Source organism: Pelobates fuscus, chromosome 1 (assembly GCF_036172605.1).
Source record: "Pelobates fuscus isolate aPelFus1 chromosome 1, aPelFus1.pri, whole genome shotgun sequence".
Taxonomy (NCBI): Eukaryota; Metazoa; Chordata; class Amphibia; order Anura; family Pelobatidae; genus Pelobates; species Pelobates fuscus.
The window spans coordinates 254,378,016-254,393,725 of NC_086317.1; the positions used below are offsets into that span (position 1 = coordinate 254,378,016).

The window sequence follows — 15,710 nt, forward strand, 5'->3', positions numbered from 1 at the left end:
GGGGGGGGAGGGGGAGGAGGAGAGAAGGGGAGAAGGACCACAATTCATAGCTTGTCGGCGTCGTCGTGAGTTGACCCGGAGGCACAGGTTGGTGTATTGGGTATATATATATGATTTGAATTTGGAGACATCGGATTCATATGTTCGCCTTGTATTTCTTTCGACGGTTCTACCGAGATGTTCCAAAGTGCCTCAAAGTATCCTGCAGAGCGTTTTTTGGATCTTTCGGTCTTGTCTTCGTCTCGCAATTGGTCATGTGTGTAGCTATCAACCATGGTTTCCATATGGATTCTAGTCTTGCAGTTCTAAGATGGGACTCCGAGGAGAGTATTTCATACCTATAATATTGGTGTACTTTTCGTGTTAGCTCTTTGTTTGTCGGACAGTATGTGGATTTCCAATTGAGTGCCAAAAGGTTTCTAGCTGCTAGAATAACTATAGTAGCCACTTGTTTGGAGTTTCTTGGCCATTCATCTGAGAATAGGAGCAGCAAACCGGTTTTGGGGGTGAGAGTGGGGCATCTCCCGATGCCTAAAGTTATCATATGTATTTAAATGCTATGTGTATACTTATGTAGTTATTTATGTAATTATATATATATTTATCTATATATAAATATTTGCAGTTATTTGTATTTTATATATATAGATAGATATAGATATATATATAGAATGTCATTCTAAGTGTATTTTGTTACCAATATATATGTATTAATAACAAAATACAGTTACAATGAGATTACATATGTATATATAATTTATTTTAATTTTTTAAAAATATTTTATTTATTTTATTATTTTATTTATTTACTATTGTAATTATACGTATATATAAACATAAAATATATAGATGTATTAAATATACAATATATATATATCTTATATATATGTAATGTCCTTCTAAGTGTATTTTAAGATTAATATATGTACTTATATTAATATTAAAATACATTACGTATCACGTTACATATATATAAGATGTAATTAATATATATTATATATAATATATATATATATATATATATATATATACATGTAATTAATTTTAAACATGTTTAATTATTTTTTTTTACACTTCCCACCAGCAGGGGGACTGTCTGACATTTCAGACAGTCCCCCTGCTGGCAGATCCACAGCCAGCTGCCAGCTATAGGGGGCCATGTGATCGCTCTTTGAGAGCGATCACATGGCCCCCGGGGGCCTCATTTGCCGTGGGAGGGCTGCCTGGGCTGTCAGGCAGCCCTCCAGAAGAGGTAAGTACCGCCAAGCTCCTGGGGGCTTAAGCCATTACGGCGTTCTACGCCGCCGCAACGGCTTTAACCCCTTAAGGACACATGACATGTGTGAAAAAGCAAAAAAACTAATATTTGCCCAGTGTTTGTGACTAACATACCCCATTTGCAATACCTTGGGTTGTCTACTTTTTCAAATGGTATGCCATCATGGGTGTAATTATCATTCCTGGGCTACCATACGGTCTTAAATGCAACGTAACCAATCCGGCAAATTTCAATGTGAAAAAAAAATGGAATGCAAGCCTTATATTTGACTCTCTAACTTTCCAAAACACCATAAAACCTGTACATAGGGGGTACTGTTATACTTGGGAGACTTCACTAAACACAAACATAAGTGCTCCATTTAAATCTTCATCCATTTAAATCTTCCCAACACAGCATATACAATGCTCAAAATTATGTTCATCCGGCTGAAGAAAGTCCAATGTTTAGGAAGTAGTCACACAAAATATAACACCACCTGCTACAGCCTCCAGTGCTCAAAATAAGTTTGAAGATAGGTAAGCTCCAGGTCTCCATACACATACAATTGATGCAATGATTTCTATGACATTAAGTTGGTGTGAGAATCATTATTATAGGTGAAGCTCTGTCAGAGTCTTGGATACATCTGGCAAAAAATAGAATGTTCAAGCACTTAAAGCAGCAGTTACATTGATGACATCACAGCATGACATCACCTATTATGATTTCACTGCTGAAGATCACTGTTTCTGAGATGTAAAGGAGAAAATTATCAAGTATCACAAGTATACCTTTATTTCCAACCCAGTATTTTCTTGCTCTAGTCATTAGACTGGGCCGGTATCTTCTCCTTTCCATCCCCACTTCTTCTATTAAGTCACTCTCATATGCTTTTCATTATATTCATCTTATTACAATTATTCTACAGACTATATTGAAGAAAGAGAAATTAGTGGTCAATCAACAAGCAAATGTTAAATGTAGGCCAAAATAGCTGAGACTGATGAAAATTGCAACCAAATCTTTCTCCACTTGGCGTTTTTTTTTTTATTTATTTTTATTTAAAATATGCATTTTAATTAACTGAGATTCACTATTTCTTTAACCTCATTCATGACAGCAGATGTATAGGGTACTTCATGGTCACTTTCTCACTTCATGACTGCCAACGTATGTGGACAGTTTAAAATATCCGCAGACAGCCTTGTTTGTGGCAATTTAGCTGTCAAGCATAGTAACATAGTCAGAGTGCTTGCCTGGCATATATATGACATTCCATACTAATTTATTTGTTGGGATGTTATTTAGAGGGATTTGATTGGTTGGTTATGGTTTGGTTAGGTAGGGATAAAAAAAAAAAACAAAGCAAAAAAAAATAATTATTATGAAGAAAATTGTTTTTGTGAAGTTGTGAAAAACAAACACAAAAATAGAAATATATACATCTTATAAAATGGTACCATGACAAGAGTCAAAATGCTGTGAGTCAAATAGCTAAGGAGGTCCAACTTCCACAAACATATACTTTCCTGTACTGTCCTGTAACTTCTGAAAATAGCTGAATTCCTAGATATTTGAGGCACCTTACTTTTTTCTATTTTGAGTATTAGTTTTTTAGCTGCACATTTTGTGTAGAATTTATTATAAGCAAAGTTTTTTTTATTTTCAGTCATGAAGTGAATATGCCTATATAATTTATCAGTGGTTGGTTAATCAAAACTGTAATAGCTTGAATTTACCATAAGGAGGAGGCAGAGGTGTAATAATAAAAATAAGTGCTATGTTCACATAGGTTATCAATTGAGCATGCTCAAAACAAACATAGTAATTGGCATGTGAAAGTAGGACATATTCACTATTCTCAGGGTTTCATTTAATGCCAGGTAAGTTCAATGCAATACGACTTCCATGTACTTTTAAATAAAAAGGTTACGTTTAATTTTGTATTTTATTTTAAATAGGTACTTGAAATTGTTGAACGTAGTTGGGATATATTATTTCCTCTATTCTGCAGTACTAATGCATTTTAACCTGAACTATACAGTATAAAAGTAACACAGACAAAGAGTTGATAACATGAATTGATAATGATTCTACTGCTTCTAATCATAGATACAGCATTCTGCTGTCTATTTAAAGGCAGCTTTTAATATGATGGGAACTTTTTCCCTTGCCCTTTCTGTTTCTGTAGCCCCCATTGTCAAACCTGAATTTATATGTAAGGTGTCTTTTGGCACAAAATTCTATGGTGCCCCTGCCTTCCTTTCAAAAAAATAAATAAATAAATAAATATCAGATAGGAGTAAGTTTATTATATGTATTAACTAAAGACTGCAGGCAGAAAAAAACACCTAAAAGTATATGCTCACATTTGACTGTTGCAAATATCTGTATATGTGCATATGTTTGCTTGTAATGTATTGTCTGACTCTGTAAATACAGTAAGTGTATGCAGCCGTGTAAAGCCATACAGGGTTAAAGGTAATGTTAGAAGTGGTTAGAGTAAATGTAATAAGGTTAGAGAGACATTGATTACAGAGTTACATGTGTGTTGAGTGTAAAGAGCATTAAAAGCTTGAGAGGTCTGGGTCTCCTTATTTTTAAATGCAGTGCGTGAACGGTCTGACATTCTCGGCATATGCTGCAAGTGGGGAGAAAGCAAGATCTCCGCCTATGCCGATGACTTACTATTTACAGTCCGGAACCCACACTGATCACTCCAAGCTATTATGCGGGAATTTGAAAGATATAGCTCTCTATCAAATCTCCAAATCAACTGCACAAAATCCGAGATACTACACCTTAGATGTGACCGCACCCCAATAACCTCTCTTAAGGTGCAATTCCCGTTCCACTGGTCTAAAGAAGCGATAAAATACCTTGGTGTCTGGATAACTGCAGATATATTTTATCTATTCCAACTCAACTTTCCACCTCTGTTAGACCGAGTGCTTCAAAATTTGAAGGACTGGTCCATGCCGCATATCACCTGGCTCAGAAGGGTGAGCGTTCTTAAAATGAATGTGCTCCCATGCTTCCTATACTTACTACAGACGCTGCTGATCTTCGTCAGTTTTTCTCTGCTCAGATACGCAGAGCTTTCACAAACTAACTATGTATGGCAGAACCAGATGACCAGGATCAAATATGAAATTCTAATAAAACCCACACCGCAGGGAGGCTTGGGACTCCCTGATCTAGTCAAATTCCACTGAACCATCCACCTACAGTATATCATCGAATGGTCACTAGCTCCACAGGACAAACTTTGGATCGCCATAGAAGCTAGCTTCTCTGTGTTGCCTCTGCATTCACTTTCTTGGCAACCCCCAAGTTCTGCGACAATAGCTACCACTCTAGTATCTGGAGGAGGATATTTGCTGGGCTGGGCTGGACTTTTCACCATCTGTCTCCCTCCTATATCCCATCACAAGCAACCAGATGTTCCGCATTATTTACTCCACTCGGACCATGACTAGCATCGGACTACCATTACGCTGCAGGCTACAACACGTACTGGCAGATGGTACCATCATTGCACTCTCAGAACTGCCTACATTGAAATCTCCGGACTTGATGACAAGATTCAGATATCACCAACTGGTCCGCATGTTCAAACGAGTACCAAACCTAACTTCAGCCTCGAGAGCGCTCACCACGTTTGAGATATTATGCACTCAACCCTCCCCCCCACCAAATGCCATCTCACTGCTATATTGCATTCTGATCACACCGCAAGCAGATCAAAACCTCTGATACTTTGTTAGACACTGGGAGAGGGACCTTGGCCATCCTCTGATCCAGGAACAATAGACCAATACATTCACATTGACGCATAAATCCTCACTCAAAATATTAGGAATCCGGAAGCAAAATTATATCTCACTGGTATAAAACACCAGTGAAACTTGCCTCCATGCACAACTCATGTGCACCAGAGTGTTGGAGATGTGGCAACGAACTAGGCACGTTGTTTCGTACCTGGTGGACATGCCCCAAATCACACACTATTGGAGGAAAGTACACCGGGTAGTATCCACACTCACGGATGACTCGGTTGAGTTCTCCCCAGAGAGCTATCTGCTCCACCTGACTCCCCTACCGTTGGCTACTTACAAGAAAACAATCACTGCATATCTAATTAACGCCACATATAGTGCAATCCCGACTTTATGGAAACAGATCTCAATTCCCTCCACCGAGGATTGGATCAATAGAGTGGAAGACATAAGGAGCATAGAGGAACTTATCCTGATGGCAGGCGGGAGGAACCAGGTGTACCAGAAGATCTGGTTTCATTGGATGCAATGGCTGACCAGATAACTAAACCTGGAGTCTAGACCGCCAAGTCCTGACACAACAGATCCGACCATACCTCAAACCTACAGTAATACACAATACCAAACCTGGACCATGTTTCCCCCAACCTGATGAACAACGCACCCATAGAGGAGGGGTGGAGCGATGGGATAGACAACATCCACCACCCTACCCCCCTCTTTTTTCCCATCTCTTTCCCCCTCTCTCATCCCAACTTTCTCTCCAGCACCTTTTCCTCTCTTATCCTCTCTCCCTCCTCCCACTTTCCTCTTGCTCTTGCCAGTGCCAACCTACACTCACCAAAAGCTCAATCCCCCAACACCATATTCTTCATTAACACAGTCAGATAGAACGCGTTGCACATTCTCATAGATGCCGAGGTTATTTCCATTTTCATTATCACTTATTTTATTTAATTTCTCTCCCAATATTTCCCCCAATAGTCTACCTGCCAACGAACAACCAATTTACTATACGAAAGTGTTGGTAGTAACCAACATATCCAGTATCTACCTGCATGCTTATACGGATCCATATGCTAATTCATTATAAATTCTGTGACATATGTTTATATTAATGTCTCACTACTCCATTCTGAACTCTAACAATTCTACAATGACTATTATCATTATTGTTTCTTATTGTTTATAAGCGTGTATCAATAAACGTTTTTCTTGAATGAAAATAAAAAAGCTTGAGAGGGGCTACAGTTGTGGTATAAATGGTGTTTAGGGTCATGGAGATTAGGGTTAGAGTGGAGTTAAATTTAGTATTTGGGTACATGGGGTTTATAGTTTATAAATGGAGTTAAATTTAGGATTAGGCTAAAAGCTTTTTTTCAGGTTTAGGCTTTGAATTAGTGCTTATAAGTGTGAAGAGGGGGAGAGATTTTCACAGGGATTATGGAAAAGGCTTTGGAAAAGGATGTTTAGTGTATGTGGAGTTTGGTTATTTGCAAACTCAGACATCCCAACATGTAAAAACTAATTTCAGGGAGGTGGCTACTGTGCCTGCCCCCCCCCCCCCCCCCCACCCCCCTTCACCACCCCACCTGCGTTTCAGTCTTTTTTTTTATTTGGACACTGCCATGGCACTGCAGGCACTAAGTCTGACGAATACTGGAGAGAGATTGAATGTAAAGCCCACCTAACGAAAAACCTGATAGTTATCACAAAGTCTTCAGTTTTCTTGGTAGGCAGGCTTTACAGACGTGAGAGTGACACAGCGCAAGTCCTGATTCTTCTATCTTTGAAAGAGAGACCAATCAGGACACGTGCTGTGTCTCTGGTTCACCATGTCTGTCACACACTCTCTCTGTTTCTACAGAGCCCGGCGTCTACCTGGAATGCCAGACATGGCAGGGGCTGATCCAGAACCTAATCTCAGGAGGGGCACTGGTCGTGGGTTGAAGTGAGGTGATAAGGGCTGTAGTGGAGCATATGGGCTGTAATCGGGAGACTAGGAAGTATAGTAGGGAATATGGGCTGTAGTAGGGGGTTAGGGATTGCTGCAATTGAGAAAAGGGGCTGTAGTGTGGTGGATAAGGACTGTATATTGTTAATTTATTGTGGAAATTGATACAGTAATTAACTCAATTATCTCCCAAGCTGAGGGGAGGGATTGTTTGCCTTGTGTGAGAGTGCCTTACATTGTAAATGTGTTGTTATCGGTTTGGAAGTTTGTGTCCCTGTGCCCAACAACGTTCACCTGGGTGTCACCCTTGCTGGGAAACTTGCATAAAGACCAGTGTGCCTCCATTAAAATCCTATTCCAGCTTACACTCCAAAACTGTGTGTTGTCCTGTTATTAAAGAAGATTTACTCCTGTGTCTGCTGTTCCAGCTTGCAGGGGTTTCAATGGGGAAAGTTCTTGAAAGGACTAGAGCTAATTCCCCATTCGGCTCCAGGAAGGAGCGGTTCCAGGGCCCCAGTCAAGCCACGGTGACTGCGGGCAGAAGTCTCTGGACTAGGAGAGGGAAGCTGGATCCTGGTCTTGGGTCCAGGGTGGGTAGAGGACGTCGAGACCCCAACCAAGCTGCGGCGGTTAGTGGGTTCTACGGTGGTTATGGTGTTCCAGTGCAGTGATTATGGTATTCGCAAGTACTAGGAAGCAACGATAGATGGAGGTACCTGGTCAGAGTGCCAGGCGGTACGTTACACCTTCCGGTCCCCTGGGGTCTTGGGTGTGGGAGAAAGCGTGGTAGGTTTTAGCAGGGCCCCCCCCCGTTTCAAATTGTACCCCGTTGGAGGTGGGGGTGATATGTGCTCTGGCTTGTGTGGGTCAGCTGAGTTCCACTTGCAGAGGGGTCTTGTCTTCTCCTCGCAAGGTGGCTGGTTGCCCTTCCTGTTTTTTGGGGCCAGTTAGGGTAGAGCGCAGTAGGAGTGGAGCTTGTTGTCTCTATGGATGTTAGGTGGCCTTGGTGCATAAGGGTGTGTCAGGGCCAGGAGGATAAACCCCTATGTATATGTGCCTCAGCCTGATTACTTGTCATCGGTTAGAGGTGCTTACCCAGACTATCGGGTGTGGTAGAGTAGGGGGGTCTCCTGTGCATCTTCAGGCTTTAACCATGGGGTTTAACCTTAGTTTATTTTTTTGTTTTGTTCTGCCACCTCAGTCGACGGCTTGGGGGCCGTACTTGCAGCTCATATGAGGGAAGGGGGGGGGGGGGTAGGATCAGAGAGGCGCCTGTGGGCCAGTGGACTGTGGTCGTGGGCTGTGGCCCGTCAAGTACAAAGGAATGGCCTTTTTTTGTGGATTATCTTACGTAATTGGATCAAGCAATATATATATATACAGATAGATAGTATATAGATAGATAGATAAGACAAGATGACAGATGCAGACTGTTGGAGCTGCAGGGTGTGCCATTATATTTCTCTGCAACTCTGTTTCCCACTGATTCCAGTGATTGCCCAACTACAGCTGGCATGTGTATTGAATGACAAGATTACTGTCTCATTTAACCATCTGGTCACTGACAAACACCTCCAAGGTCATCATATCTACCCACTGTATTCTCATAACCTAGCCAGTCTCAGATACTGCAGTCAAGCAGGAAATATCCCAGTGGACCAGTCCTTGCAGTGCATGTAGAGCATAGCGAGTACAGGCCACCAGCCCATACACAAATCCACACAGAGTCTCACTAGAAAAAGCCCTTTGTAATTCCTACCTCTGCCTAACGTCTGCTGAACTGTGCAAACAGACATCACAGTACACCTTCATTTTTAGAAGGATGGCTTGTGGAAAACAGACCAGATCTTCCTTGCCATCACTCCCATGTTAGTTGCCTAGGGTTTCTTGCCCCCCTTGTGAGCCATGCCATGTGCGTAGTGTACTAAGCTGTCATTATGATATCAAAATAGATGAAGGGCAGCAAGTAACTGATAATGACATTAAAAAACACATTGGAGGGCTGAAAAAGGATATAGTCCATTGACTATTAGCATATAATAGTTGTGATTTGCAGCCTCCAAGTAGCAATCTTCTGCTGACTACAATGGGGTGTGTTGGGATATCACTTGGCAGAGTACTGCAGATTTGAAGCCGGAATTATCTTTTTTTTCATGTGTGAGCTTGTGCTTGGGCTGGTACCCTACAATCTGGACAGGCACATTGGGATATATATCCTGGGAGACTACAATATCCTATAAATATCACGTATAGCATTTTATCTCTTAAATAAATACAATGCAAATTTATTCTTGGTCAATCAGAAAATCCACTGTTGTTTTTAGGCAGTGAATTGTGACCTGTTAAGCAATGATTTATTTTCCATTTAAAAATGTAACATAATTTTAAAAAAATGTGTGGGGTATATTACTCCCCAATGAATTGCGACTGTAGCATTTCTAAATGTTCTTTATTAAAATTAAAGAAAATATAAAAACGAATTTATTCAAAAAGATTGAAGAAAATGAATATTTTGCCAAGATTTGGCAAGATTTACATAGTTCAGCCAACCACAGAACAGTCACTGGTAAATCCAGATTCATAAAAACATGAGTAAGTTTCAGGATCTTGCACAACTTTCTTGTGACACCAGATTTCATCAGGCAAGAGTGTCTATATATTGTGAGGTTTGACACAGAGAGCTTGATAAATGATTGCGAGGCATTGCATGCACTTTGAAGCAGTACAAAGATTACACAGCTCCTTAGAAGTCTGTTTCACCCTGAGTTTAAAGGTATGTAACAAACTGAAAAATGTCCATTCTAGACAGAGGCTACATAAATCTCTTATTTCTTTTTGTATATAACCTGACTGTTTCTATTAATTTATGTTGCTAACAGGTCTAGACATGATAGATCATACAGTAATCAGCCACAACATAAAATTCACCGACAGGCAGGACTGGGCTGCTTGGTGGGTCGCGATGATCATTGGTTAGCCTATCACTGGCCTTGCTGTGTGCATCATAGGTCAGTGGAGAGATCACACATTGCACCCCTCACACATACTGCACCCCTCACACACGCACTACCCTCCTCACACACACACTGCACCCTTTACACACACACAGCATCCTTCACACACATTGCATCCCTCACACACACACTGCACACCTCACACACACGTTGCACCCCTCACACATACTGCACCCGTGACAAACATAATCCAGTTCTGCTGACAGGTGAAGTCAATAACAGTGATTATATTATTAAAATGGCACCTGTCAAGGGGTGGGATATGTTAGGTAGTACGTGAACAGTCTGTTATTGAATTTCACCACAACCAAGTTAGCTCCCCCAATCAAAATTTTGAATGAAAAGGTATGCAGATTGCTAGATCTTAGTTAGATCAGCTTTATCAGGCTAGATCATTAGATCTAACATAGAAGAAGCAATATTAACAATTATACTCTGGGGAGCTAGCCCATCATCAGCTTCCTCTTAACAAACATTTGGACAGACAAAAAGCAATTTTGGCGAGGGGCGGGCCTGAACCTCATGGCGACCGGTCGTGTTTAACATGGGCTCTGGGCTCAACTACCTATTTTAGCTGAATTTGTGCCCACCAGCCTGCGGAGACCCACCTGACCCAAGAGCAGGTAGGGGGGCTCCGTGTGGACCGCCTGGGAACTAACTTGTGCCAGTAAGTGCAATCGCGACCGGGCCTGGTGGAGTCGTATGGCGGGAGAGGCGGCCGCTCTCCTGTCCTGGGAATTGCCGTGCCTGAACCGTGCAGCCCTGTTCCCCCCCCTCTGGACCGGGGGGGGTTATCCCTGCCCACACAAGCAGACCGTGCATAAGGACCAGCCACAATAGGTGTAGCAACATCCAAGCAGTCGATCGACTAGGAGTGCTGAAACTCAGTTAAAGATGGCTGCTGAAATTGCCCAGCAGCCACACATGAGCGTGAATGCGATCCTCACAACCTTTGACCGCATATGCCAGCAATTCTGGGAGAAACTGGGCGCACAAAGACCTACCTCCCCTCCAGCCAAACGAGCAGCAGCTCCCCGGTGCCAATCCGCCCTGAGACACCAACTGATGAAGCTCCCCCAATGCTCTCCCAAGGGAACAAGGCATAAAAGGCGGCAACGCAAGGGGCAGTGGCAAACTACGCACCCCAAAAACCTCCACGGTAGCAGGGAAGCCCAACACACACAGCGCTGCCAGCAGGGATCCCAGAGCCAAGCACTACAGCCACCTGGCAATGCCTGCCCAAGAGTGCATCACCAGCGGTGGAAACACCTTGGAGATCGAGCCCCCCTTAAGGCCTGGAGCCGAAGATATAGAGACAGAGCATACAACCAACACCCTTGCAACAAAGAACAGGACACTGACCAACCCCTGCCAACCAGCATGGAAGAGTGTGGGAGAGCCGCACCCTACAACATCCTACTGCAGGACTGTATGCTGACCCGAACAGGCATCGGCTGAAGAGAGGCCGGGGGGACCTACACGTGGCCCTCCCAAGTCTACCCACACTGCAGAGAACTGCTGGGACACTACCTAACTTTTTAATGGTGACACCTCACATCTTAATGACACATTATGCTTTTTATTTTCCTTCCTTTTTTTTTGCAAACCTTATGTTGATATAGCTTGATGACCTGTGTTCCTGACTGTCCCAGCCATAAAGAAAGCCATGTGGGGCGGTAAGGTTATGTCGCTAACCAGCTGGGCGAGTCTAGCCCATCTCTCCAACTGCCAGGCACCCACTGCAGGTGTTGCACTCCAATAATTTGTTTGCTTACCTACTAATCTGCTCAGCTACTTGTCTTGTGGCTTGCTTATAATGTATATGTCACCTACCTAATACTCTTAAGCATAGTAGCACGCATGTCTTCCTGTTATAAGAGCTTAAGGCATCTAAAGTAGTCCCGAATGTTAATAAGCCTACCACAATATTGTGACATTTCTCTAGACAGCCATGCAGTAAGGCAGTCAAGTTTTTAAGCATACAGAAATAGCCTGTGCCTATATCCTGTGCCAAATATCTAGTGTATCCGGGACGCTTATCTTGATCTCTCTTTGCTCTTATAGCCTGTTTATACATGTTCCTCTTCTATTAATGTTACAAACATAACCCTGTTTACTATTCTATTTAAAAAAAAGTGCAATGTTTCTTTTAATGCCATGTGTTTCAATGTGAATACAATTGTGGTTGTGCCAGCTGTCGTGGCAGCACAAACCCACATGCTTAACCTCTGCACAAACAAAATAAAGAATTTTTAAAAAAAAAAGCAATTTTGGCAGATATTTGTTAGATTGTCATTTTAAGATAGTTGTTTGGTTAGATTGCTTATAACAGATACAATCACCACATGAATTGTATTGTGATTGTTAGAATAAGTAAGTTCAAGTGGTTTCTAAGGTAGACTTTACATAATTGTGAAAATATAATTGCGGTGGGGGGGGGGGGGGAGGGGGGGAGGAGAGGGGATTGCATCCACAATGTAAGTTTAAGACAAAGATCATTCAGGCTCAAGGATATTTGTCAGATCAAGTAGGATCAAAAGGGTTTTCATGATAGAGTTCACATAATTACAAATTTATTTCACATAATTACTAATATATCAAGTATTTCACATGGGTGGAGGGCTAGCACACCCACATGAAAGTTTTACGCAAATAATCATTTGGGCTATTCATGTGGTTTCTATGTTAGATGTCACATGATTACAGAGTTATTTCACAATCATTACTACTAATAATAATAATCTTTATTAATAATTACTAATATATTAGGTATTTCATAGCATGAAATACCCAACATCTGTGGTGGGAGGGGTAGCCACTACCTTAGTGGGATAGGCATAAGGCTGATCTGATCAGCCACAACATTAAAACCACCTGCCTAATATTGTGTAGGTCCTCCTCGGCTGCCAAAACAGCTCTGGTGCATCAAAGCATGGAATCCACAATACTTTTGAACGTGTCCTGTGGTACCTGGTACCAAGACCAAGACATTAGCAGCAGATCCTTTAAGTTCTGCAAGTTTTGAGGTGGATCCTCCATGTATTGGATTTGTTGTTCCAGTTCATCCCACATGTGCTCATTTGGATTGAGACCTGTGGAATTTAAAGGCCTAGGCAACACCTTGAACTTTTTGTCATGTTTCTAAAATAATTCCCGAACAATGTTTGCAGTGTGGCATGGTGCATTATCATGCTGAAAGAGGTCACTGCCTTCAGGTAACATTATTTCCATGAATTGGTGTACCTGGTCTGCAACAATCTCTAGGTCGGTGGTACATGTCAAAGTAACGATGGTTTGAGGAACATGACATATAGTTCAAGGTGTAGCCTTGGCCTCCAAATTATACAAATCTTAATCTGATTGCACAACTGTGGGATGTGCTTGAGCAACAAATTCAATTCATGCACTTAGCAGGATCTGCTGCTAATGTCTTGGTACCAGATACTAGAGGACATGTTCAGAAGTCTTGTGGAGTCCATGCTTTGATGCATCAAAGCTGTTTTGGGAGCTACATGAAATTAGGCAGCTGGTTCTAATATTGTGGCTGATCAGTGTATAGCTAGAGTCTCCATCAATCAAAACCTTGTGTAGCTAAAATTGAATTTGAACAATAAAGTTGACAATAGCTGTTAAAGGTAACGTGTGTTTCTTTTACGGGATTAGGTGTTTTTTTTACGCACTTGGAATTTCTTTAAAAAAATTATAGGATCATTTCTAATGTAATACAAACATAGAAACATGGAAACATAGAATGTGACGGCAGATAAGAACCATTCGGCCCATCTAGTCTGCCCAATTTTCTAAATACTTTCATTAGTCCCTGGCCTTATCTTATAGTTAGGATAGCCTTATGCCTATCCCACGTATGCTTAAACTCCTTTACTGTGTTAACCTCTACCACTTCAGCTGGAAGGCTATTCCATGCATCCACTACCCTCTCAGTAAAGTAATACTTCCTGATATTATTTTTAAACCTTTGTCCCTCTAATTTAAGACTATGTCCTCTTGTTGTGGTAGTTTTGCTTCTTTTAAATATAGTCTCCTCCTTTACTGTGTTGATTCCCTTTATGTATTTAAATGTTTCTATCATATCCCCCCTGTCTCGTCTTTCCTCCAAGCTATACATGTTAAGATCCTTTAACCTTTTCTGGTAAGTTTTATCCTGCAATCCATGAACCCGTTTAGTAGCCCTTCTCTGAACTCTCTCTAAGGTATCAATATCCTTCTGAAGATACGGTCTCCAGTACTGCGTACAGTACTCCAAGTGAGGTCTCACCAGTGTTCTGTACAATGGCATGAGCACTTCCCTCTTTCTACTGCTAATACCTCTCCCTATACAACCAAGCATTCTGCTAGCATTTCCTGCTGCTCTATTACATTCTCTGCCTACCTTATCAATATCCTTCTGAAGATACAGTCGAAATACAAGAAACATAATTTTCAAGTTCACAATTTGTATGCCCCTTTTCTGGGCAGACCAACCCATTATAGGGTAACACACCCTCTTGAATCCCCTTCACCCATCCCGATTCCATACCTGCCAATGTTTGGAAATATGTTAAAGTGAGAATTCCAAGTGAATTCCAAGTTTAAAGCCTAAGTATTCAAATTGTAAACATTTTTTTTTTTAGTTTGTCTATTTTGGCTTTAAATTTGGAATTCACTTTGAAGTCTCACTTTAGTAAATAATACTGTAAGAGTGTATCTCAGAGCTCCACCGTAAAACAAAACAAAACAAAATAAACACAGTAATGTGTGGTAAGCATGAGTGTATCAAAGAGCTCTACAAAAATCTCAAAGTAATGTGCATAGTAGTGTATCAAAAAGCTCCACAGCTATCACACACAGAATAATGTGAATTTTGTATGTACGTATCGCTGAGTTCTACTGTAGTTAATCTCAGAATTACTCATGACCTTTCTCTAGTGTCTACATAAGTGGGATAGCAGAGAAAAAAAGAGGGACATGGGCAGAAAAGGGTATTGTGAATGTATTTGGAGGTTGCTTGTGGAATTGCGTGTGTATTAAGGGGTCTGTTTGTGGTGTAGTGTGTTTGAATATACCTGTTTTTGTTGTGTTTGGGGTGTAGTATTTGTGTATAGGGGTTGTAGAGAGTGAGAGAGTGGGTGTTTATAGGGGCTGCAGAATGTGTATGACTCTTCTAAAGTAGCGCCAGTCCTGTCTGCGGTGCATTTTCACCATAAAGATTCTGTTGTTTGCCTGTCGTTACATGTCTCTCTCCCTCTCAGGATGCTGCCCTTGGTAGATCATCTCCTGGAAGCTTTGCATTTGGAAAATACACCATTCCGGGTCTATGCAGTCACAGCCCTGCTCTTCCTTTTCCTCTTCTTTATCAGTCGCACAATACTTAAGGTGGTGAGCTTCATCCATGCGTACATCGTCAATGCACAGAGGCTCCGCTGTTTTCCAGAGCCCCCAAGGCGTAGCTGGCTTTTTGGACATTTGGGAATGGTAATGGTATTTTTTACATCTACAATTATCCAGTAAAATGTATATATAAGATTTGTTTTTAAAACTTAAACTTGGCACTATTGCAAGGTTGGTGTGCATTGTGCACATCAATGAAAAGTACAGCTTAAAAGGCATTATATACAAGAACCTGATAACTTGGACTAATGTATGTGTACTCATATGTATTTCATTAATCACCCTTCCTAATAATTACAGAATTAGTATTGATG

General features: G+C 41.3%; 1 protein-coding gene across 3 annotated transcripts in view; it reads left to right on the forward strand.

Annotated features, from left to right (window-relative positions):
• The first annotated feature begins 3,089 nt into the window (after nucleotides 1–3,089).
• The window catches only part of LOC134612200 (ultra-long-chain fatty acid omega-hydroxylase-like), a 99,196-nt gene continuing 86,575 nt past the window's right edge, over nucleotides 3,090–15,710 (forward strand). For 2 of the 3 annotated variants that reach the window (XM_063456553.1, XM_063456554.1), the window contains exons 1-2: nucleotides 9,685–9,767; nucleotides 15,258–15,480. In XM_063456553.1, the coding sequence (XP_063312623.1) occupies nucleotides 15,259–15,480 (222 nt within the window). In that variant the 5' untranslated portion in view covers nucleotides 9,685–9,767; nucleotide 15,258. Of the gene's footprint in view, nucleotides 3,145–9,684; nucleotides 9,768–15,257; nucleotides 15,481–15,710 lie in introns of those variants that run through there. The other variant, XM_063456560.1, reaches the window with a different exon arrangement.